This window comes from Helicoverpa zea, chromosome 16 (genome assembly GCF_022581195.2).
Source record: "Helicoverpa zea isolate HzStark_Cry1AcR chromosome 16, ilHelZeax1.1, whole genome shotgun sequence".
Classification (NCBI taxonomy): Eukaryota; Metazoa; Arthropoda; class Insecta; order Lepidoptera; family Noctuidae; genus Helicoverpa; species Helicoverpa zea.
Genome location: NC_061467.1, coordinates 146,506 through 172,746, shown reverse-complemented (window position 1 = coordinate 172,746; position 26,241 = coordinate 146,506). Strand labels below are relative to the sequence as shown.

Below are 26,241 nucleotides of genomic sequence, written 5' to 3'. Positions count from 1 at the left end.
TTTATAAATTACGTTACAAATAATTTAATTAATAAATCTACTTGAAACAAAAGTTTTGGTCATACATGAAGAGAAAACTTTTATAAACAATCAGTTGACTACTAAACCGGAAGTTCATAAAATGACATCAGTGTTGCAAAGTAATCATATATTCTACGAATTAGTAGAAATTAACAAACAGGAAAAATAAAGCGGACCCCTCTAAACAATATTAATCTATTTCTATTTCATAAATAGGAATATAAAAGGATAATCTTTCAAAATTCTTATTAGTTTTTATAAATATACCATATTAACTAAACGCAAAGCAATGACGTCATCGATAAAAATACAGGCGGTTCATATATCATCCGCATGGGAAATGTAACTTTGAGTTTGTGCGGTCAAGTCGATTTTTGTTGAGTAGAACCTTGAAAGGCATTGCAATCGCACCGCACTTTGTAAACGCGTTCCGTGAAAATATATGGTGCAAATTGTTCCAAAATATTGATCGTGAATACTCATTCAGTGTTTAAATTGTGCTAATAAAATAAATATTCATCAAAATGTTCAGTGGAATCGCAGGTCCGTATTTTTATTTATATTTGGTATAAAAATTATGACGACAATTTACATAAATTAATTTTGAACCTTTATAATGTACTTGATTATAATTAATATAAACAAGTGCGTCAAGAAATTGTAAGATGTTTTTATATCTTTATCTTTTTTTATATAAAATAATATTTAAATGCAAGTATGTATGCAAATGTAGTAATGATTGGCCACTTTAATTTTCTCAAAATTTGCACTTTTTTAAACTTTGTAGAATTTGTAGAAAATTGCATGCTTGAATTATTATTTTTTCACATTTTGAAATAATTATTTTAGGTACGTAATGACTACTTGCTAGTAAAAAATATTACGTAAATATGTATGTATTCAGAGTAACGTAGCAAAATAAGAATTAATATAAATTCACTGAAGTTATTTTTCTCGTAGATATTTTGGATATATCCTGCATTAGGGATGTAACTACGTAGTTATCGAGTATTAGTAACAGGTATCACAGTGATATTTTGTATTAGTTCCTCTGTACCTATATTGACCGCATGAATTTGCTAAAATAGGTTTCTCACGTAGCTTGTGATTTATTATTCAAACGATGCATAAGTCATTCATATTCATTACCAAAAATAAGTAATGACATAATTTCGTGAGTCGTCTGCGTTTTAAAACTACTAGGGCTTACTCATTTGGCTGAAAAAAATAGATACCTATATCGGCAAAAGCTAACGCGAGCAATAAGTTCTTCAGCTGAAAAGGAAGACCTGGGGCCCGATTCTCCTAATTTTACTGAAGCGCCATTGGATTGACGTTCGACTCGATTCGACTGAGATCCAATCCCGACTCGATTACGATTGAAGCGTATGTGGCATTCCGCTATTTTTTCTTTGAAATAAACGTTTTTATCCTTTTCTGTCATTCAATAATGAATAATTTTGTCTGCAAATGATTTATGATTGCAAAATGCTTGTACAGCAAACTACCGTATAGATCAAAATCATCAAAATAGCAGACCAATCGCACACCAATCAAATGTCAATCGAATACGATTGGTCTTTTATTAGTAGCAGAATGCCCGATATGGTTAAAACTGCTATTGCGATCATGTTGCGATTCGATTTCTATTCGATTTTGACATTATTAACTTAGGAGAATCGGGCCCCTGACTCTCCACCTTATTGACGTAGGTAAACTATTTTATAAATCTGATTTTAAAAGCGAAGTATATCAGTCTAAGTCTAAGTATCCAAGACGTTAAGCTTAGAATAGCTGACATCAGGAGTTTTGTACCTACATAATCCACTCCGAAAGTCGGCTAAAACTGGGATACCGGCTCTTCTGTCCTTAAAATGCGCAAAATTACTGGTCATCTATAAGGAACCAGAGAGAGAGAGACGAGCTTCCCCTTTTTCTGCTACTTGTGCGACCTAATAAAATAACTAGTCCGCATTATGGACTCCATTTACTCCGCAGCGGGATACAAAATTAATGGACAGCAGCATTGCAGTGCTGTTATAAAACGACCTCTTTCCTCAGAAATCGATATTGAAAACAATGTGCTCTTAAACTGCATTAGGTTATCCGAGTTTCATAATTCAGAGTTCAAGTTCCGAAGTTTCAAATTCCAAGATTTACCTTGATGTTTTACTTGCTTATCAATGTATAAAGAGTACCTACTAAATAAATCGTTTCTTGCTGCTACTGTAAAATCCAAACTAATATTATAAATGCGAAAGTAACTCTGTCTGTCTGTCTGTCTGTCTGTCTGTCTGTCTGTCTTTCTGTCTGTCTGTCTGTCTTTTCTTCACGCCTAAACTACTGAACCGATTTGTGTGAAATTTGGTACAGACATAGTTTGAAACTTGAGAAAGGACATAGGATAGTTTTTATTACAAAAAAAAAATAAAAATAAAATTATTCCGGACATATAGCGCCATCTATTGGTCAAATCAAAAATCTGCTGGTAGTCACTATTCCACGCGAACGAAGTTGCGGGCAAAAGCTAGTACCTTAATACGTTAGTGGATATTCTTTCTCACTTAGAACATCACAGCATCATGAATGCGTGATTCAAACCTAAACGCAAAGAATCAGGGTAGTATGTACTTCCTTAATGGATTCTTATTGAGTCATTGTGTCACTCGCTACCAATGGACTGATGTCATTGTTGCAATCGTTTAAACACCATTTAGTTGCCTTTGAGCGTTTGTAGCTTTATCTATCGTATCGAGGCACCATTTAAATACTCTTTTGAGTATACTATTCCTTAGTCGTAGGAGAAACTTAAATGCAATCTTTAGAAACGCCATTAGGCAGGTATTTATTCATCTTATAGATTTTAAGACGCATATTTGGGTCAGTATGATTCCCCTACACCGCAAGGTTATTGTACTCAAAATATGTCACACGCCCTGTCTAGCAGAGCTAGACTTTGGTCGCATTCATAATATGAATTTTAATAACTAGGTCAGTTTTTAAGATGTACTTAGCTAGTTGTTGTAATATAGGCGTTAATTACAAATATGTTTCGGAAAACATTGAGTACGAGTACATATTAATAGCTCTAACCATAATCGGCTACACAAACAATATAGAACAAGTTTGAGATAAATGTGGATTCAGAAGACATCTGTCACATCAATTAATCAGTTGCACAGAAAGAAAAACAAAACTCGACAAATCCATAAACAGTCAATTCTATTTTTAAACTCAGCTGTCACTGCATAAGTAGGTGGAATAGCTTGACACAGAAATAATGTAAACAGTTGAAGTGCGACATTACAATGATACGTGACAGCGCCGTGTCGATGATAACACGTCGCTGGGAGTACCGGCGGGAGGAGCGTGACCGCATGACCCGCAGACCCTCGGCATGTCACGCTCTGGCGATCAGATGAATCAGTTGTCATTGTGTGAATCATTATCACACAATAGGACTTTGTTTATAAGCTCGTATTTTTGTTTTGACGTGATTCTGTATCATTAGTAGCCGTATCGAGGTGCTCATTGAAATTAAATAGTCCTTTTTTAGTCAACCGTGCGTGGGAAGGTATATCAAACAGGAAATTTTAGATAGAGTTCTCGTTTAAACTAATAATCGGACTAAAGAAAGGCCTAAAAAGTCTTTAAAAATTCGTCGTTAAGGAAAAACATTAGTATTAAAAAAAACCTTACAAATTCATTGAAGTTATGTACCTACTTAAAGTTTAAATAATAAATAATTCAATAAGCTTAATAATAGAACAACGACCAGTTTTGTGACGCAAAAACCGGAATCAAAAGGAATATTTAAGACGCAGAATCCAAAGTTATGAAGTAATAGGAATACTACGCAGCGAACACACATGGGTCATTCCTAGCACAAAGTTGTTAATGGCGTTATAGCGTTTTAAATAATTTAACGTCCCTAGTCACGTTTTCATTCGCCATTCGCGCCAAATCTACAAAATATTTATGTCAATTGCTGCACTTCATAAAATCGCTTCAATAACTGTTCCGCAAAATATTAGCACAATACGTGATCTGTCCCATCTCTAATCTTGTGGATTATTTCATTCATCATTCGTTCCGGTTGTTATATTGAAGGTGTAAAATATTTTATGATGATCGTGTCCTTGCTTTCAATAATATCTAGAAGAGTAATCTGTGTACCGAGTACGTCATAAAATGTAAATATAAAAATGATCGATGAGAGAAAATTTTGTTCAGTAGGATACAAGAGAACTGACACGATATCCGTGGTCCTGAAAATTACTTCTTTGCAGTATCTTGCTACAATACTACTGCATTGCGACATTTTCCTGTTACGAAATCTTTTGTAGGTACTTACCTCTTCTCCGTTTCTGACATAACCCGACTGTATACCTACATATAACCACAGACTAATAAAAACTAGTCCATGCATATAACTAATGTCAGCAAGATATTCATAGTTCAAAGTTTTAAGATTCTTATGGCAAATATTTTATCTGTTAGTACCTACTTATAGGAGTCTGTTTTAGCTAGTTAGCACGTAAGAATGAAGCAATATGAGAGAAGCCTGCTAATACACTTGGAGCTGACTAGACAACAAGGAATGAATTGACCGAGGGCATGTGCACTTGGCTTCTTCAAAGTCAAAGCTCTTTATTCTACGTGATATTGATTAAGTATCGGACGACGTTAATTACATTACTTTGTTGTGGAAAATGAGAACTCTGGACTCCGCATTTATAATATAAACAGAGAGAACTAGATCGCAAGAATACATTGTATATAAATATATTCCATGCCAAAAAATCTAGGATTTCGGCCAAATATGGCACAATAGCTTTTGAAATGGATGGAATTACATATTAATTTCAAGGCATTGTTTTACACGTCTGTCTTAACATTCACTGCGTCTATAAAATGCTTCTATTCGGATAAAATGTTGTAAATAAAAGTGCACGTTTTGAAATTTGATTTCAGGGTCAATAGGACGAATCGAAGCAGTTATTCAATAATGATGAATCATTTGTAAGAACTGCGGAATGGTTTGTGAGGAATTTGCTTTGTTTACGTGCCAGATATTACGTTACGCGGTACCCGAGTCTATTTAGAGCCTGCTAAAGTACCGCATGTTTTGATTGTAGGTACAATGATTGTACGATTTTGGAGTTATTAGTAAATTCTTACCACAAATGCCGGGCACACGTTTAATCATAAGGATTGAAAGAATAAAAATAGAGAGTTTAAGAACGCAAACGCAGATAGACCAAAACACAGCGTGGTTTGCAAAAGCCGAACGACTTTTTCGTAAACGTAAAAGGCTTTGATATAAAGAAGAAAAAGAAGGGCATGGCTTGTGTATATGCGCAGTTAGTAAGTAGATACCTATATTGCACTGACAGTGCAAGTATGATGTCACACCAACGCACCCCACGGTTGAAGTGACATCATTACTAAGAACGCAGCGAACGAACTTAAAAAGGCTTACGTCACTATAAGCCTTTTTTGAAACGATTCAAGTACACATCAGTGCCCCTTTTATACGAAGAATAATGGCATCCAGAAAGATTTTGGGTCAAGACGGCTGTTCTCGGAGGAGATGAGCCATCTGCGCAGAATTTACACAAACTTACTCTGGCCCCAATTGATTCAGTCATGTTAGCTTTGATCAAAGGTATGACAGCCATTGCAAGCAATCTTACATCTAAGGAGATACTTAGGAAGGGTTTAAGGAAACCCTTCCTAAGTAGCCTAGGAATGTGGAAATTGTCAACAGTTATCAATAGAAACTCTTAGAATGGGGTGCTTTAGGACAACCACTTACCGGTTCTTATCTAGGGCCGACCGTTATACTTACCAAAGAATTTCGTTCAACTGTGCCTTGTTCAGATTTGAACAAAGATCCCATCGTTTCCACCAGAGTCGTTGAGACCAGTCCAGCTAACGAGGGGCTAGTTAAGACAAAGATCGGAATTCTGCTCTTAGAACAGTCATATTAGGTATAAAGTTATTCGCTTTGTTTAGTCTCTTCCGGAATTATTATAATTAGAATAAAATGTCTTTATGATACAATTGCAAACATTTGAAACATTTTGGTCGAATTTTCTCTAGTGTAAGAAAGGAAATGAATCATGCATTCAAAATCTGCTACCGCAAAAACAAACCGGTGTCTGGCAACAGATGCGTCCCTGCGAAAGCGAGTACATAGATATATCAGTTAATACAACACAGTCAAAGTTCATGGAACGCAGACGACGTAGGTAGCGAACATAAATTATGTTTTTGAATAAACATGAAGGAATGGAAGTACTCCTAGCTTGTAGGTGTTGCTGCCGCACTGTCGCGACACTCAATTGTAGCAATCAGTTTTGGCTCTTCCATCCATCCGCTGTTGGTCGATTTATGAGAACAATCTGAATCAGAATGGATAAAATTACACCCGATCTCAGCGTGCGCATCGCCGTCATATGCTGAATTTAGGAGTGGATGGGATTCAAGATATTTATAATTTGAATTACACCGTTATAACGTTTTCTGAACAAGGGATGCAAAAAGGACTCCAAACGAGGATGGTAAATAAACTTATTGATTTGGAAAATGGAGTGAAATAGTGGCCTACAAGACACTTTTTGGAGGACTCTCTACTAAATAAGACTATGGCTGACTCGTGTATTCCTGGGACCATCCTAGATAGAGCAATCTACTTATCTGAAGTCACTGGTCACATTTCAAACAAACAATACTATTCTGTGAATGTTAATCCAAAGCCATTGACTGATTAGATAGTGCAGAGCTTATCATTTTAACTCGTATTAAGTAGTGGATACAATTACACATTTTTGGGATTAGCAAGGGGTCATCGATCATTTCTTGGTCTATTTTTTGATGTCTTCTACGCTGCTACTTTGTATATTAGGCAGATTATAATGTAGGTAATATCTGACAGAAATAGATAATTTCAAGTTTTATGTATTGATTCGATGGGAAGCCAAAAAGTCATCAACATAAACAAAATAGTTTTTGAATTCTATCCAACCAGAGATCCGTTTGATTCTGGCTTGAATGTGCATTTTGCATTTATAATACCTACGTTAAATGTGAATCAAGAGACTTTATTATCTCCTTGGCGTAACAACGCAATTCGTATTATTAAGCTTCTATTAATATACATTTGCTTGTATTCCCTCGATGAAGCAGCATTTGCATTTTCTGTGAGAATGCATTACTTAGGCAAAACACGGCTCCTAATTGTTACTTAGAAGATACTCCGACTTGCATAGAGGGGAGAGGATATTTTTTCGCAGCTAAAATGTTCAAATGTGTTGAACAGAACCTACGCATACCAAGATCAGGTTGATATTGAGTATTAAAGTCTGAGAACGTGTAAAATTAGAATCGAATTCTCAATGCCGTGTTTATTGATCTAATTGGAAGAAACAACTAGGAAGCGGAGATAAAGAAAAACAAATTGTTTTATTGCTAAATATTACTTCGTACAAAGTTGATGAATATTATGTTGACGTCTTACAAGTTATAATAATCTACAACCCACACACACATCTATGATAGGTAATTAATTTTCTATCCCACGGTTTCCTTGTGATAATGTAATGTTGATGACTAATTCAATGCATATTTGTGAAGATCAAGGTAACTAAATAGGGGTGGGTCAAGACCGTTCAAAGTCACATAAGCAATAATATGTGGTCAATCATTCCGTATACCAATCATCACATTCCTGCATAAATTACAAGAGTAATACAACCTGTGCTCGTTCCGGCGACCAGCTCATCGGAACGCGAGATAACTCATTTCCCCTTCGACAAACATTATCAAGAGGTCACATAGTTCAAATAGCGTTGAATATGCATCGGATCTAGTAAACAGTGTCAACAAAATTAAATCCATCGTAACAGACACGAAAACAAATCCGCCGGTTGCACGATGACATCACCAAGGTCAGCCGGTACCAGGGCCCGCCATTATATTAATAACTGAGGCACCTCTTACATCTCGTCCTCACGTGCCGCAACATAAACAAGAGGAAAAAAGACAGATATATAACGAGATAGGTCTTACGCAAGCTCTGCAGGAATTCTTTCTTGGCGTTTGCAGTAATTAAGCCTTTGGGCATCAGCAGGAATGTTGGTACGACATGTTAGCTAAGAAAAAACTAAATTATAAAGGAGAAAATAAAATAAAACCGGAGAAAATGAAGCATGCTCTCAAATTAGTTCAGCCTGCCAGCATTTTATTGATTACTCACTTATTTTACACGGCGAATATCGCTTTTTAGAGGTACATACCTAATTCAAAAGATTTGATTGTAAAAGATAAATTAATGCAAACCAGTTCTTCCAAGATATTCGAGATTTAAACATCATCGCAGATCAATGATATTATTAGAATTATCTTTGCCAATTTGCAAATTCTTATTACTGACAAGTATCAGTAATACGTTTTTTAAACCGACTGAAATCGAATCTGATTTCTAAATGTCGCGTAGCAAATTCCGTTGATTTTGAAAATTGAATATTTAAGTACCAGGTATTAAATAAGTACCTATATTCATTCTCTGAATGCTTTGTCTCCGATCAATCATTTGAAAATCCAAGTTGATGCAACGGTCAATCTGAATATAAATAGTGGCAAGTTTCAACGTTAATTAAGTCATTAGCAGGGGCCATCTAGAAGTGTCTATTCTCGGTAGACAATAGGTCCTAATCGCCGTGACTCATGCACATTGATAGCACTATACCAATGAATAAAATGAATAGAACCTAAAGACTCCTTCAACATTTTTCCGTCACGTAAAAAAGATAAACCTTAGGGATGGGACACGTTGAACGAACTACAAAAATGTGGAAACCATTCGGTCTTTTATTTGACGTTTAATCAATAAAGTGTATCACATTTTTTTAATCACGTTATTCTCAGGTGTAAAGTAATCCATTGTTTTATGTGACCTTGCGGTCGCACTGCGGCCGGCTATATGTTACTATATATACCGTATAATATGTAGATACGAACAACTAATAATTATTTTTGTACAATGACCGCTGATTAGTTAAAACGCGTACTGCGTGTTTTACCAAATTTCAAGTCAGTTTAAATAATACGAGATAAAATCTAAATTAAATAAAAGTTTTAGTCGTGTAGCAATTCTATTGATTGTTAATTTTGATGGCGGTTATAAATTGTTTCTCGGAAGCAACTTTTAAAATAGTCATACTACAAATTGCGTGTATATTTTCTGAGTCGTAATGACATCACGGGCGGTAGATGGATGTGATGTCACGTTACTTGAGACCGGATATTTATCTCAATTGGTTACAAGCTTGTATCGGACAAGGAATCTGTAGGTAACTTATGCCTACACATACTGCGATAATGACAGCTAAATTAGATGGAAGAGCTTCTGAGATTATGCTTCATACATTCAGAATGGTAATGTAATGGTGCAGGACGATCATACAAATGGACTTTTACATGCCTCTGATGCGAAGCGTAAGCATATATTTTCCGAATAGTAACTCTATGCCATTAAACTATTGAGTGTTAAGTAGACATCTGGATATGCCTACAAAAGTACAAAAATGTAACCCTTAGCATTTAAAGTTGGAAGCCAACGTTTCACGTGGGAGGGTCGTGTCCCAGGTCACAAATGGTGCCGCAGTGCTCATAAAACCAGTCTAGCGCAAACCGATCGATACCTGGATCTAGACTTTCAGGGTTTGTGAGGCCGAGACCTAGACTAGCAGGCGGCTATTATATTTATTGCTGTTTTCTAGGAACTTGAGCCAGTTAGCGTGTGAGCTGAATATTTTATAAGCGAATAAACACGTGCAGTCATTTTATTCAGTTCATGTGACATATTTCAGATGTTTAAAGCGGTTTTATTCGACGCAATATGTTATCGATCACTCGGTCATCGTCGTAATATGTTATGACTTATGGAATTATTCCGAGATGTAATAGAATTTTATGGTCACTTCCAGGGTTTGTTATAACTTCGCATAGCTGTAAAAATGATGTCGGCATCAAATGTGATGTTTCCATCAACCGAAATTACGTTTTATTTCTGTTCCGTGTAGTACCTTTAACATACACAAGAAAATATTTAGATCAAGTGCACTATTAGTAGTACTATGAGTACAATTTTAGTGCGTGTTCAGAATTTCTCGCAACATCTTATCTCATAGGATATTTATAAACTAGCGGTAAATATAGGAAACGTTCGCGGACGGCCACTGAGCGTCATACCATCGTAAATTTTATCTCTTCGGCTTTTTGATGATATTAATTTATGCATATTAGATTTTTTATAAGTAACAACATTTGACTAGTAGAAAAGAAAAATAAAAGACGATCTTGAAAGGCGTTAACCAAAAAATCACAATAAGTACCTAAGATTCTCTAACACAAATGCTATATCATTACCACTTGAAAGCTATTTGGCTATCAATCAGTGCGAGTTATGAAACAGTCGGGAAGCGAGCGATGATCCCGGGTTGACCGACTCGACACGCACTACTCTATTTTCGTTCGGTCAATCGGTCGGACATCGGCCGGCCAACAGTATCGATTGTATTCGATATATCAGCTCGCCGAGAGACGAGATAGTGTCTGAAATTTATTGCGACAGAGGAATTTATTGCATTAGGAATGTAGTAATCTAAGTTATTTAACAAATAATCGATTGTTTGTTTGATAACTGTAACAGTGAAATAGATGAATTTATAATCTTCGCGACGTATTTTAACTGTATATTTTTATACTTAATCCATATTACATATTAGAATCCGTAAACATAAATCAATATCCTTCTTTTCACCTTGAAATAACTTTGTACCATAATCGTATCGTAGAAATTAGAAATTCATGTGAACATAATATTTGTACCTAGTATTTTATCATAATCCTAGTGTTGTAGATGCACGTATCAAGTAATGTCTGATCACCACACGATCACCATATTCGTCCGATATCCTAATATTAAGTAACCGTTATTTTTGTGACAATAATAATCACAGTTCACGTCACCATTTTAGCTAGAAGTAGAAAAGTAACAAGTAAAGCATGGATTTAGTTAGTTTTTTTATTAATCTTCAAATGATTTGTTAAAATACGAATAATGTTGAAATGTATTTCCACGCTTTCCGATAGACAAGAACCTTGGTGAGTTCTTTTATTGTATTTATTGCATTTTTACAATGTTCACTCATTGCATCTGATACAAACATGGTATTAACTATTTGTAACAAGTTTGGATACTTGTCTCCATCGTACCTGACTATAAGTAACTGATTCACAAATGTCATCTCTTTGTTATTCTTACTGGCAACATTTATCACGATGGATTTGCCTCCTTATGTTTACAATAGAATCAAAACATTCCCAGGAAGTATGATCATAGCAAGCCCACGTACCCTATGAATATACCGTCTACGGTGGGTGTATCGGGCAATTTGTGGCTCTGCCCACAGCAGAGTTCACAGGCCTCTAGCGAACTGCGAATTCTATCTGATTAAACTGGTTATATCAACGGCTTTAGTGAATAAAATGTGCTTTGCGATAGTCGTCGCTACGTGGCTGAAGCTACCTTGACCGGTCTACTTCTGCTATGAAAATCAATAAAAAGGCGTCACACAGTCGCGAACAATATGGAACATTACCTATGGCTTTTAAACAAAATCGATATTGAGCTTTTAAATGACATGTGTAGCTTAGGTATTGTGAAATAGATTATTAAGGCTGTTATTATAAACGGTAGTCATAAAAGTAACAGTTCTTTTTGATATCTTATAAAAAATAACTGTTATTTTTGGAATATAAATTTTGTTATTTCTCATATTTAAACGACGAAAATATTTGTATGAATTCCCAATTTCTGGATAAGACAGGATCAATTATTATATGAGTCTATCTGATTAATATTCCACTGGCGAAGTTTATTTACGTTTAAGGTCCCTTTCTATCGTTAAAGTTTATAGTCCATCCGATTCCCATTAGAATATATTATGACAAAGCGGTGCTGGAAGTTGATAAACAATGTTTATGACCACCGTTACTCCAGTTTCTTGAAACCACCGTGAACTTAACTCGGGAAGAAGATCAAAGTAGTTATGTATGTTATCCTAGAGTAGGTACATGTAGTACCACACTAGTACTTAGTGAATGAATGAAAATACTGTCAAATAAATAAATTGAGTGTCGTTTTTTTATTTCCATATTATTAACTAAACTATTAATGGATAGGTTAATCATTTTCAAATACGTATTATAGTTCGGCCATTCAGAGAATGCGTTCCTGACACGTCGCGATTGAACTGACGACGTAATAACATTCATTGATTATTGATATAATAATGTTGTTTTAATGCTCCTCAATTGTTAAAACGGTAAACAACCAGCAAAAATATTTTTATCGTAACTGCAACGCCATTGCAAAGTTACGTCGTCAGTTCAATCGCGACGTGTCAGGAACGCATTCTCTGAATGGCCGAACTATACTACATATTTTAAATCTACAGGAATATTATGATCGTCATTTTTTAAATCATTTTAAATTTTGACACTAGTGCTGTACCAATACTAATCGACTAAATTTGCAGGGGCGTTCCGAAGCATCGGCGAAAAGACTGCATCCCTCTTCGAACGCAAGAAGAAGGATGCCGAGCAAGTGGCTTCAGAGAAGGTGCAGGAAGCTGCCCATGTCGTAGAAGACCAAGTCAAGAAAGCCGGTGAAATCATCGGTGGGGCACAGAAGACTGCTACCGATGCTGCGGGCACTGGTATGTAAATATAATGTACTTACTACTTATATTGTTTTAGTGTGTGTCATTTTAAATCAGATAATAGCAGACAAATTGCGTTCTATATTTAGGTTTCCGTCGTGTTTCCGTAAACAGTATTTAATCGGTGTGTGCTTCACAGGTGAAAAGGCTTATTTGGCATTAATTGAAGCCTTTGTGCGACCGCTCTCCGTAAATATTACTCTTTTACAAATTACAAGTAACGACGTTAGTTTTACTGCTAGTACCAAAGATCCTTGTGCCACTGTCTTCAGGTTCCATAGCTCGGATCTTAGTTAGAAAATTAAATTTTTTCAATCAGCCTCAATGTAACAATTCCAACTGTTCCGAATTAATTGAAATCGTAGTAGTTTCTATAAATAAATCTAATCAAGTAGGCCCACTTGCATTGTAACATTTCCGTCCGTTGACCCTTGCGCGCATAATTAAGTTATATATCTTCCTTCTTTGTAATGGTTATTTTCCGGCTGTGTGAACAAAGTACATAGAGCAACTGAACAGATACCTATAGGCATGGATAAAGGTTACAACCTTTTACATGACGTAAATTACAGTTTTTGCAATAATATTGTCATAACGTGCTTAACAATAGATTGAATCATGCTATATTTCGTATTATTTGCTACGATGACTGAAGACAAAACATATATAAGCCTTAAATTATGTATGCAGATGACTTTAACATTTACCACGTGCAGAATTTCTAGATTTCTCTCTAAACGTGTAGGTTCTCAGGAAATAGATATATGAGGTAATAATTAAAATGCAATTTAAACTACGATTAATTACGTCTGCCATTAAAAAATGGGAAGCGCAGTAAAAACGTGGAATATTAGAACGATTGATAATTAATAAAACAAATAATTTCATAATGCGTTTGAAACAATTAACCCCTTTTAGGTTGCGTAACACTTGTGTAACATTCGTAATTATATGAATCGATTGAGAGCATATCGTCTAATCGATTACTAGGCAGTAATTAGTGGCACTTCGAGAGGGCATCCCTATTTGTTTCTTTTATCTGGTTGCATATTTTTGTAACATACTCTGAACGTACCTAACAAATCTGTGGTCATTAATTCTATTTGCGGCAGAGTTATTTATGATAAGAGGAAAGAGGAAATATTAGATAAGGTGAACTAACCAACATAGTGGTAGTTTGCCGTGAGTTCAATTCACGCATAGATTATGCGTTTGAAATGAAAACATTTATAGTCAATACAGTACCTAATCAAACCTAATACTCGTAATATAGTAGGATAGTATAGACACTTTTTGGTACGAAGTGACCTAAAGTTTATTTGTTGAATCATTTCTGTTCTTAGTCATATTCTAGGTTTGTTATTATTAGTTCGTACGTCACGTGAAAATCTTTACCATACATTATAAAAAAAAGTGTTAACAAATATTCTGATTATTTCTGATGACGTTGCATTTTTCCTTCCTTGATACCTTAGTTTGCGGCCACGACAAAACTATTCAGCAACATTACTTTTTCTTTTTACAACAGCTAACGACGCAAAGCACTCAGCCATCGATGCTTTAGACAAGGAGTTGTCGAAGGTGTCCCTCGCTGCTGGTGAGGCGCAGGACGCGGCCAGCAAGGCTTTGGCTGACGGCAAGAAGGTTGTCGACGTCACTAAAGGTAGGGCTGCTCTTTAGTCAATTTGTTTGTGGTTGTTAGTCGATTTTTCTTGTAGGGTGGTGGATATCGATTGTGAGTAATTTAAAGTTAAATTTTAGATTATGTTTTGGGAATTATTATTTTGTAGGACTTTATAAGTAGTTTTATTTTAGTTAGTTGCTGTATTTGTATTTCCTTTGTTGATTGACGGTTTCTGTGAGTAGTCAAGACAGTAGATAAGCATGTTTTGAGTTTTTTTTATTGTAGTTAAATTCCCTTACTAAGTGGTAGTTTGCTAAACACATTTGTTTATGATACTCCCCTTTTAGACACACTGGCGACGACCGCAGATAACACAAAAAAGGCAGCTGAGTCAGCGTACAACACTACAAAAGGTAAGTTTTCAACAATACCCAACTTCTTAACCTTTCTTCTTCTTCTCTCTATCTGCATGGACTAACTGAGCACTAGTTAAATAGGTATACTTATTTTTGACAAATTAAAATGTGGATAGGTACTTAATTAAGCCGTTGACACCGGGAAGTGTGAAAACTCGGCCAAAGGTAAACAAACCTCTTTGTTGACTGCCTTTCTTGAAGATGGCGGGACGGAACTATTTAGTTTTTGGCAAGAAAACAATTTTTGCAGTCTTTGTTAGCTTTGTTTTTATTAGAAGTAGAAAATGCTGAAAACTAAAAAAGGTACAACTACCTTTTTGATGTTTATTGTAGGTACATAATTAGTTGCTTATATTTATTATCTTTTGTTTTGATTTATTATTTTGTAGATACTGTGTCAAGCACTATTCAAAGTACCGTAGATACCACACAGAAAGTTGCTCAATCGGCTATTGATACCGGCAAAACTTATGCCACAGCCGCTAGAGGTGGGTTTCACCAACGATCAGAATTATTTTTTTATATTGTTCATTTTGTTATTATTATTTTATTTTTTTATTTTAGATTCAGTCGCTAACTCGCTCAATAGTACAGTAGAAAATACAAAATACGCCGCCCAAACGGCTGTAGACACGACAAAGTCTTACGTAGATAGTGCCAAAGGTACCTTTTTCTTATTATTTTTTTATTTTGTGTTGTTTTTTGACGTTGTGCTGTGACTAAAAACCGTGTGTTTGCGAATAACGCTTTAGATACTGCCCAAAATACGTTTCAAATGGCGTACGATGCGTCTGTTGGTGCTGCTGGCTCCGCTTATAATATGGGCTTGTCCTATTTAGAGAGTGCTAAAGGTAATTATTTTTTGTACCTGTACTAAAATATATAGTTGTTTTTTTGTCATTGAATAATAAGTTTTTGTGTTCTTTAACCATTTGTTTTTCGTTACCAAAATTAAAAAAATATATTTTTTTACGTTTTTTTATAACTTTTTTACAAAAAATATTCAGATAATTAATTTTGACATATTTTGACGTCGTAGATACGGTAGCAAGCACAGTAGATAGCACAAAGAAAACTGCACAAAGTACACTAGAAACTGGGAAAAGCTACGTCGACTCCGCCAAAGGTAAATAAAACATTCTGGAACAAGCTTTGTTTGTTAGCAATTACGCTTTCAATGTTTGATAAATAATTGTAATTTTAGATACGGTTCAGAGTACAATTAATACGACAATAGATACGACTAAAACTGCTGCCCAAACCGCAGTAGAAACAGGAAAAACATATGTTAACACAGCCAAAGGTAAATCGAAATAAATATTTCATAACATTTTTCATTATTAATATTTATCTGCATTAAATTGACTTCCATAAATATTTTAATATTAATAAAAATGGCGTTAATGTTTAGAAAATACCGCAAAAACCTGGTCAGTGAAAACTCTGTGGTATTGCGGTTCATGAGATACGGTAACATAGATACGTACGTAAAATTTAATTAAACAAGAGTAGATTTACCAATTTTTTATTCTTACGTATTATTCTTGTGTTATTTTGTAATTAGTCTCAAACTGCATTTTTAAGCACCGTAGATTCAATTGTGCTTGTTTTTAAAGACATTTTCATATTTTTTACATAATCTATTTCACGCTACATGAACATTTTTTCATATGTTTTTTTTTTTTTCATTCTTTTATTTTTATTTTAAGTATAGAAAATACGTTTTCTTTTAGATAGTGTAGCGAATACGGTTCATACGACTGTAGATACCACGAAGAATGTCGCGGCAGCCGCTGTTGAGAAAGGCACAACTATGATTGGCACTGCCAAAGGTACTTAATACAAAATGCTTTTATTTGAACTGCTGGGGTTTAAAAATTTTACAGTTGACATTGAGCTCTATAAAAGTTGTATATGCTGGGAGTCTAGTAATTAATGCTCAGTACTTATGTACTTACTAAACTTATGTGACCTAACTAGACTTATTTTGGGCAAAATTAAAATGACTGATCAGAATTAATTTACCTTTCAACATGGCTCATTTGAAGTATTTATATATTACCGAGGTTGCTTTTGTTTATTATTTTGTTTTGCTATTATTTTAGAATCCGTAGCAAACACTATTAATACAACTGTGGACACTACTAAAAATGTGGCCGCCGCTGCTGTTGACAAAGGCACAACCCTTATTGGCAGTGCTAAAGGTATACTATCATTTAAATAAACCACTGTCCCGATAAAAGAAAGATTTACCTTATTACTTTATCTTTTCGACAAGTCCAGCCTTAAGTTATCAAGTCCAAAAAACCGCTCAATTCGTACACAAATCGTGTAAATTTTCCTCAACTCTATGTATGCATATAATCAGATTTAGTTGTATTTCACTCGTTATATCCTTATTTTTTCCTTATGTTCACTAGATACGGTTGCAAGCACAGTAGACACTACTAAAAATGTAGCGGCTGCTGCTGTTGATAAAGGCACTACATTCATTGGCACAGCTAAAGGTAGTTCACATTTATTTTTACGATAGTATTTACTTTCACTTATCGTAATTCACTTTCATTTTTGTTTTATTTTTTACAAATAGATACCGTAGCAAGCACTGCACAGACTACTGTTGATTCGACTAAGAACGCTGCCGCATCGGCTGTGAATCAGGGAAGCACATTCATTGGCACTGCCAAAGGTAGTTTCACACTACAATATTACGTACATTTACAATATTACGTACATGTTTGTAAGAATATAAGTACTTATATTTTGTTAAATGCAATTATTTTTGCTAGATAATGTTACAAGCACAGTGCAATCGACAGTAGACAGTACTAAAAACGCGGCGTCCGCAGCAGTTGACAAGAGCACAACACTTTTTGGTTCAGCTAAAGGTAGTACACCAGCAATCATTTAATACAATAGAATATTTTCTATCATTCACTGTATGCTTCATTTTCGTAGATACGGTAGGAAGCACAGTCCAAACTACATTAGATACGACCAAAAATGTAGCTGCCGCTGCTGTAGAAAAAGGCACTACTGCGATTGGCACAGCTAAAGGTAGAGAACACACTTCATTATTCAGAACTAGCACATATTATTTGTTTGCTTTGTCGTATCGCTAATACCCATTGTTGTTATGTAGATACGGTAGCAAGCACAGTTCATACAACATTAGACACAACCAAAAATGTTGCTGCCGCTGCAGTAGAAAAAGGTTCAGCAATGGTTGGCACTGCTAAAGGTAGTTCAAATTCATTTATTATACTGAATACTGTACCTCTAGGTATGCTTTGTGTTGTCGCTAATTTTCGTTGTTTGTATGTAGATACGGTAGCAAGCACAATTCAAACCACTGTAGACACGACTAAAAATGTAGCTGCCGCCGCAGTCGAGAAGGGCACTACCGCGATTGGCACAGCTAAAGGTAGTTCACTTCCATTCATCATACAAAACCTTCATTGATTATGCTTTGTTTTGTGGCTAATGTTCGTTGTTTATATGTAGATACGGTAGCAAGCACTATTCACACTACAGTAGACACAACCAAAAATGTTGCTGCGGCTGCAGTAGAAAAGGGTTCAGCAATGGTTGGCACAGCTAAAGGTAGTTTAAATTCATTCATTAAACTGAAAACTGTACCTCTAGGTATGCTTTGTGTTGTCGCTAATTTTCGTTGTTTGTATGTAGATACGGTAGCAAGCACATATCAAACCACTGTAGACACGACTAAAAATGTAGCTGCCGCCGCAGTCGAGAAGGGCACTACCGCGATTGGCACAGCTAAAGGTAGTTCACTTCCATTCATCTTACAAAACCTTCATTGATTTTGCTTTGTTTTGTGGCTAATGTTCGTTGTTTATATGTAGATACGGTAGCAAGCACAGTTCATACAACATTAGACACAACCAAAAATGTTGCTGCCGCTGCAGTAGAAAAAGGTTCAGCAATGGTTGGCACTGCTAAAGGTAGTTTAAATTCATTTATTATACTGAATACTGTACCTCTAGGTATGCTTTGTGTTGTCGCTAATTTTCGTTGTTTGTATGTAGATACGGTAGCGAGCACAATTCAAACCACTGTAGACACAACTAAAAATGTAGCTGCCGCCGCAGTCGAGAAGGGCACTACCGCTATTGGCACAGCTAAAGGTAGTTCAGATTCATTCATCATAATAAATACTTAAATGTATCATGCTGCTATTTGTGTTAAAAGTCATTAACACATTTTGCTTGGGTTTAAATGATGTCGTGCTAACTTTTTACTTATTGTTTTTTATTTAGAAACGTTAGCGAATACTGTACACTCGACTGTAGATACCACTAAAAATGTAGCCGCGGCAGCTGTTGAAAAAGGCGCAAATATTATTGGCAGTGCCAAAGGTAGAAATTACAAAAATTTGTACTTATATGGTTATTATTATTCTTTTAATTATAAATTAACATTAAACACTTTTGTAGATACCGTAACAAATACATTTGACTCAACAAAACAGGCTGCGGCTTCGGCTGTTGACACTGGCGTATCTTACGCTACTAGTGCCAAAGGTACACAAACAAAATATTTATAACATGTTTTTATTATTATTTTTGCTCATTGTCATTGATTTAATATTTTTGTCTTTCTTTTTATTTGTAGACACGTTAGCAAATACCGTTCATAGCACTGTAGATGCCACAAAGAATGTAACATCATCCGTTGTAGACAAAGGCGTATCTTTAGTAGGAAGTGCCAAAGGTACCTGTATCTTTTTGGATTATTTCTTATTTTCATTTTATTTTATTTTCTAGTTTGATTTATTTATGTTTTATTATTTTATTCCGTTTTGTAGATACCGTAGCCCATACTTTTGATGCAACCAAAAACGCAGCCGCTTCTGCAGTTGGTACCGGCGTATCTTTCGCCGCTAGTGCTAAAGGTAGTTTACCATGCAATCATTCATTTATCTTTATTTTATTTCTCAGTTTTATATTACTTTTTTTTCTTTCGTAGACACGCTAGCAAACACCGTACATAGCACTGTAGATGCAACAAAGAACGTAGCATCGTCAGCTGTAGACAAAGGCGTATCTTTAGTAGGAAGTGCCAAAGGTATACTTTAGTGTTAATTTTGGTGCTAATAGGTATATTAAGTTGAGCTTGATTTCTTATTATTTTAATTTCACCGTAGATACATTGGCAAGCACTGTAGATACGGCTAAAAATGCGGCAGCTGGTGCCGTAGACACAAGCGTTTCATTCTTAGGATCTGCTAAAGGTATTTTTTAAGCTTGTGAGATTTAATTATATCTTTATTTTAATAAATGGTTGCTTAATGGTGTGCCTATATTGTAGATACGGTTGCAAACACAGTCCACAGCACTGTAGACACAACAAAGTCAGCCGCGGCTTCGGTTGTCGACAAGGGAGTATCTTTTGTCGGAGGTGCTAAAGGTATCGACGAGTTTACAACTATAAATAAAGATGATTTTCTTGCCATCATTGTGTTTAACTCATTTCGATACCTAAACTTGTTCCATACATTAGATTTTAGGATTTTTTTAAACGCATGCTGCATGACTTTTAGTACTTTAGATCTTTTTCTGTTTTAACCTTATTTCCGCTAACTTTCTGTAGATTCAGTAACAGAGACACGCTTTAAAACTGAGGAGGTGGTGGAAGATGCCGTAGACTCAGCTGAAGGTAACACAACTTTCCCTTATCTTTTATCCACTTACCTATTTCTTTTACTAATGGTGATCTGATAATATCAAACTTTGTGTGTGCTAATTTAACTGTTTTCAGACATTTTTTTCAGCGTTATGCAAAATGAGTGTAAATAGTTTGTTTTCATTTTAATAACATAACATACTTTAATTATTTTCTTAGGTGAATAAAATTAAAATATTATTATAGGTTTAATCGAAACGAACCTTCAAGGGCCCAAAGATTCTACTGAAAACGTGCTGAGCGAGGGTGTAGAGACATTTGAAAATACAACCGGTACACAAAGACTGATGCTTAGACAGGCTTTAGACATAACAGTTGACTTACTTAACTACTTATTAAAGCTACATAATTGCGTTGTGAAGTTATCGAGTGATTACTAATTTTAGTCCATAATTAAGTCCACATCGATCGAAATCACAAAGAACATTAAAAAATCTATTAAAAAAAATCCCAAAATAAGTATTGAATTAAACATTCCAGTTGGATTTATCGTTTAAATGTAACATAACAATCCTAGGCTAGTAAAGTAGGTCCTACTACTTTTTATTTTCTCAGTCAGGTACAAATAAGGCACTAAGTCCCACTGTCCCTTTTATGGAACCGTACCTTACGTCACTAAGCAGACTATTTTTATCGACGTGGACCGAGTATCAGTGTGTTTTTCGCCCTAACAACAAAGCGTGTTGATTGAATTTGAGGAAAACTTAAAAACAATAATTTTATAGAACAATAACAGAAGTTAATGGGTTGTACAAACATAAGTAGGACAGAGATTGGTGATTACAGTTTGCACTTTGAACAATGACGTCATGCCTTTAAGGTCGACTAATCTTTGAAGAGTTTCTTTGTATTGTTCTTAGGAATGTATGGCACATTGCACATTCCTATAGTGATATACATTGGGCAATAGATAGGCACAATTGGACGTAGTTATGCAGAAACGTTCCAACCCACAAGTCACCCGAAATCGAGTTATTGTGATTGAACAGCCTAAAATTTAGCATATGGTTATCTAAACTCAATATAATTCAACAATAAAACCTCTAGTATCTTTACTAGTTAGAATAAAAAAGAATACAACTGAAACGCGTAAATGCTTATATCTCAAATTCAAGTTTAATTTGAGATATAAGCATTTACGCGTACAGTGGGTTGGAACGTTTCTGCATAACTACGTCCAATTTTGGCATAATGGCCTGAGTAGAAATACTTTGTCATAATCTTTTACACTCAGATAATAATTGTATTATCATCTCTACGACGTCCACTGCTGATACCTATGGGTCCGCGTTTTTAAAAAGACCGATACCTAGATTGTTCAAAAGATATCGATTCCATACATAGTCTTTAACCGAGCATGCAGGTTTTATCACAACAGTGTTTCAACAAAAGGTTCTTACTAAGCTTAGGTGTGAAACCTCACATCATTTATAACCTTGGAAACATTGTGTTACATACCCGTTCTCGTCCATAGGAAGTTACTTTTTGGACCTAAGAATCAATCTTATTTACCTATATTTTTATATACATTCTTAAGATGAAGTTTCCTAACCAAGACCTGTTGTTCTGCAGATACGATCAACACCACAGTGGACGCGACTAAGAAGGCCGCCGAAGACGCGAAGGCGCAAGCCGCTAAGGCCGCTGAAGACGCGAAGGAGAAGGCCAGACTCGCTGCTAAAGCCGCTGAGGATGAGGCCAAGAGAGTTGCTAGTAAGTAGAGGCTAGAAGGATCTTCTTGTGTCATGCATACTTTACTTGATTAATGGAAAAAAATGTGTTAGTTGTTTTTATTTGAGGTAGATAAATTGTTCGGTATGGGGTGGCCAATGTTCATAGTGCCTAGATTCTCGTTCAAAATATTTTGGATTTTGATGAGTTGTATTGTCAAGGATAGCACCAAATTTTTTGGAAAAAACATATTATTTACGTATATAATTAGTATTATTGTAGTTGACAGTTAATTATTTCAACTACCAATCAACTTCAACTTCTGTGCCCCCGGTAGTGCAACCAGCCAAGTCCAAACTCAAAACCAATTTGACTTTCAGACGCCGCTGTTGAAGAGTCTAAGAAGGCAGCCGAGAAGGCGGCCGCAGATGCCAGCAACGCCATCAACAGCACCGTGGACAATACCCTGAAGAGGGTGGAGACAGCCGCTGACGAGGGCATCAAGAACGCCAGCAATGTTGTCGACTCCAAGCTCAAGGAAACTGACAAGTACCTCAATGAGAAGAGGGATCATGTATGTACATTTGATATTTATATTAATTTGTTAGTAAATGCGTCTTCATGGTTTGTTCAGCTTAAATGATAGTAGTGAAGCACTATATTCATTAAACCAAGTGGTGCATAAAGTGATTCGATAACCTACGTGGTTGTACCAAACAAAAGCCCAAATACGCATATAGAACAATAAAGTTTGAAGCTATTTTTGATTCAATGTTTCTTCATACATATGTATTCAAAGAAGGAATTCGAGTTAAAAAAAACTTGTGTTAAAAAAGTTCTTCTAGATCGTAGTGTATTTACTATTTTATTTGTAAAATACTTAAACGACTTCTCATTACTTCCAGCTGCTGTCAAACCTGTCGTCAGCCGTCAATGATGCGTCAACAGGCGCCACCGGTCTGCTGAGCAAGGGCCTGAGCGCCTTCCCCAAGTAGACGCTGTTCCGCATCTACCATCACCGCTACCTTCACGTGTGGAAATGGAAATATAACAGGCTTTCATCGGATTTATTACAAAATAGGCCTAAATACAGCTAGAGCTATGTGTGTTAAGAAGTTTCTTTATTTTATCACATGTATATTATCTTTGTAGTTTTGTAATGACAAAATTATATAAGGTATTTTTATTCTGATTCGTAATTTTTTTGAACTTGGCTACTATTTTTAACTTTTATTTTAATAACGTCATACGATTTATAAATATAAAACATGATATTCCATGTCTGTGAAAACCTGTTATTTTCCTTTGTTACATATTTCGAATAGTCCATCACATTTTGTTTATAAACATGCACATTGTTCGTAAGTTTTGTTTTAATTAATAGTACAATATTGTATAGTTTCTAGTTAGTAAGTTTTACTAACATAAATGTTAATGGACATTGCTGAGAACAAAATAAATATTGTATTACTTAATGATACTTTTGACACGTTTCTATCAATGATATTGCTTTGCATATTATATCACAAAATCAATTTGCATTATTTTATATTTAAGTCACAAAATTTCAATCTCATGTGTAGGCGTCTATATTATTTCTTAAGATAAGTGTAAGTTATTTTAAGCTCTTTTTATATTTTTTGGCATTTGAAATGCATTTCGCATACACATGTCTCGAATTTCTTGCTTGGCTTAAACCGTCCATGAATAGCCTTTTACAAAATATGAATAAGGAAATATTTACCGTGTTCCTACAATAGTACCTAACTCACAGCATTACAGAAGTCTCGCATATTTATGTGATAGTGTGATCACAAAGCCTAAAATATTATGTATATTTGTTACTGCTTAGCAGTCTATTTTATGATACGAATATATACGGATGTTAAAAATATAGTAGGTAGATATTTATTGTAAGATCAGTCATATTTCTACAATGGCGCTTAAAATTTTATTGTTGCTTTATAAATTATGTAAATGTGTTATATCCGAGTACCTACATGTTTTAATCAAATAATTTTTCATTGTAATAATCTTGTTTATTTTCTATATCTGTTAAATTTATCATATTACTTACTATGTGTTGTTCAATAAATACATGCGACCCATATTGCACTCTTTTATTTACAATATTCCAAATAAATTATTGAAAATCTTATGAAAAAATCATTATCTAAGGCTGTAAACGGAAAGTATGCAATTCAGTAGCAATCGTAGTAATAAGTAAGCGCACAAAACAAATTTGTGATATTTTCTTTTTGGATTATTTCATTTTGCTTCTTGGACAAGGTTAAAATTACGCGGTATTTTTAAAACGGAAGTTGAAAAATCGTTCAACTAACGGGTTGCCAAATCAAACCAACTTCTACCATTCCACAAGCTGCAACAAAACGTATATTTGACAGTTCGTCATTGATAGTGCTTCCAAGATACAAGGCTACTAACCCATAATCGAATCTCAAATCGATTTCAAAATAATGTATTATATTACTTAATTAATTATCTTAGGAATCTTTAATCACACTGCTATAACAAAGATCGTTCCATAAAGATTCATAAAATGATTAGTAAAGATAAAACATACCAGCCCGCATTGAGCAAGCATGGTGATTAACGCTCAATCCTTCTGCGTGTGAGAGGAGGCCTGTGTGTGCCCATTGTGCCCAAAAGTGGGACTATAAAAAGGCTGTAGGGGAAAACATAGTACTATCCAATTATAATATTTTTAAATTAGAAATAATATGTACACTGATTACAATTTTTCGGTCTGCTTGATAAATAAAAGTTTAAAGGATTTTTAGCCACCCTAACAAGTTATTATTCTTGGAATAGGTATTATATGCAAATACAATGTCCAATCGGAATTAAACTTCACCGAAGTGTATTGATAGCTTGTCTCGATTTTTACTTCACTCACATTTCTAATCGAATAGAGAAAAAAATTGACATGCCTAAATGTGACATTTTCACAACTTTCATATGTCATTTGATTTGGTGACAGATTATAAAATAAATAATAAACATGGCGGGGCTGGTAAGAGCTGGAGTTTCTTTTGCAAAAAATGCAGTATTCTCCACAGCCGTACGCTCAATAGCCACAACAAAACCCCTATGTTTAAAGGAAAGTAAGTGGTAACAATTTTTATTTACAATATTTGTTACGAATTAGAAACATAACCTCAAACATGTTTGTTCCACAAACCTTTACATAATTAGAATTCATGAGATACAAAGTGAGCCAATAATTTAATCCTTCTCTATTATTTATAGTTCGTGAGAAAACTGAGGGCGCAACGTTGGTTGTTGAAGCAGTTTCTGTGCCGTCACCTCGCACGGAGCTTTTGATTCGAGCTGAGAATCTAACTCCAAAGGAGAATGCAGTCGAGAGTTCAGAGAAGCCACCGTGCTACATGTGTGCACTGGGGCTCGATGTGAAACACACCGATGTCCTGATTCTGAGCCAGTTCGTAAGATCGGATGGCTGTATGCTACCTCGTAGGATTACTGGGCTGTGTCGCAGACAGCAGAAGAAAATGGGCAAATTGGTTACTATGGCGCAGAAAGCTGGTGCGTATTACATTAGTATTTTTACTTTATTGCTTCTAAACTTAACATATTAATCACAAAGTGTAAATCATCCTCTGAGCCTTTTTCCCAACTATGCAGGGGCCTGCTTCAATCACAAAGTGTAAAATTATAAATATTTGATGAATGATTTCTTATCATAATATTGCAACTTGCCTTCTTGTTCCAGGTCTTATGATCAACTTGACACCGGACAACTGCAATAAAGACCCAAGGAAAAGAAGAAACCACAAAAAGTTCAACACATACTTTGATGAGCGAACTATATTTATGAAGAAGATTCCCAAGCCTGTAGATAGATTCAAGCGATAATTTAAATAATATAAATAAAGCGTGTAATTAGTTACGATAATTTGTTTTTTCTCACCAATTAATGTAAAAGTACAAATCCTAGAAATAGCAGTAGTGGCTAGACAAAGTGTTTGTA

The 26,241-nt window shown here is 35.1% G+C and overlaps 2 protein-coding genes across 51 annotated transcripts; both read left to right on the top strand.

Annotated features, from left to right (window-relative positions):
* Positions 1-340: 340 nt before the first annotated feature.
* LOC124637549 (perilipin-4) lies at positions 341-24,339 on the top strand. 50 transcript variants are annotated; one of them, XM_047174065.1, is made up of 33 exons: positions 343-564; positions 11,182-11,193; positions 12,630-12,809; positions 14,341-14,475; positions 14,784-14,849; positions 15,242-15,340; positions 15,417-15,515; positions 15,605-15,703; positions 15,892-15,978; positions 16,057-16,155; positions 16,586-16,684; positions 16,958-17,056; positions 17,273-17,359; positions 17,443-17,541; positions 17,642-17,740; positions 17,811-17,909; positions 17,995-18,093; positions 18,178-18,276; positions 18,357-18,455; positions 18,540-18,638; positions 18,719-18,817; positions 18,902-19,000; positions 19,133-19,231; positions 19,310-19,396; positions 19,488-19,586; positions 19,681-19,767; positions 19,842-19,940; positions 20,020-20,106; positions 20,184-20,282; positions 20,745-20,831; positions 22,131-22,271; positions 22,610-22,803; positions 23,135-24,339. In XM_047174065.1, exons 1-33 carry the CDS (start codon positions 546-548, stop codon positions 23,222-23,224), a joined length of 3,240 nt encoding a protein of 1,079 aa, XP_047030021.1. In that variant the 5' UTR covers positions 343-545; the 3' UTR covers positions 23,225-24,339. The 50 variants fall into 50 exon arrangements, 49 of the variants coding, with proteins under 49 accessions (XP_047030021.1, XP_047030024.1, XP_047030030.1 ...); XM_047174068.1 differs by lacking the exon at positions 15,242-15,340; XM_047174074.1 differs by lacking the exon at positions 16,057-16,155.
* Positions 24,340-25,191: 852 nt separating this feature from the next.
* On the top strand, positions 25,192-26,160 carry LOC124637556 (28S ribosomal protein S18a, mitochondrial). The gene is made up of 3 exons (XM_047174118.1): positions 25,192-25,354; positions 25,500-25,796; positions 25,984-26,160. The coding sequence occupies exons 1-3, from the start codon at positions 25,252-25,254 to the stop codon at positions 26,124-26,126; spliced, it is 543 nt and encodes a 180-aa protein (XP_047030074.1). The 5' UTR covers positions 25,192-25,251; the 3' UTR covers positions 26,127-26,160.
* The last annotated feature ends 81 nt before the right edge of the window (positions 26,161-26,241 follow it).

Excerpts from the sequence above, each read along its gene's own strand:
- LOC124637549 (XM_047174063.1), top strand. Across the intron at positions 17,360-17,442 it reads ATTCATTGGCACAGCTAAAG|ATACCGTAGCAAGCACTGCA; the intron begins GTAGTTCACATT and ends TTTTACAAATAG. Across the intron at positions 20,532-22,130 it reads TGCCGTAGACTCAGCTGAAG|ATACGATCAACACCACAGTG; the intron begins GTAACACAACTT and ends GTTGTTCTGCAG.
- LOC124637556 (XM_047174118.1), top strand. The coding sequence starts at position 25,252 with ATGGCGGGGCTGGTAAGAGCTGGAGTTTCTTTTGCAAAAAATGCAGTA. Across the intron at positions 25,355-25,499 it reads ACCCCTATGTTTAAAGGAAA|TTCGTGAGAAAACTGAGGGC; the intron begins GTAAGTGGTAAC and ends TATTATTTATAG. Across the intron at positions 25,797-25,983 it reads TACTATGGCGCAGAAAGCTG|GTCTTATGATCAACTTGACA; the intron begins GTGCGTATTACA and ends TTCTTGTTCCAG.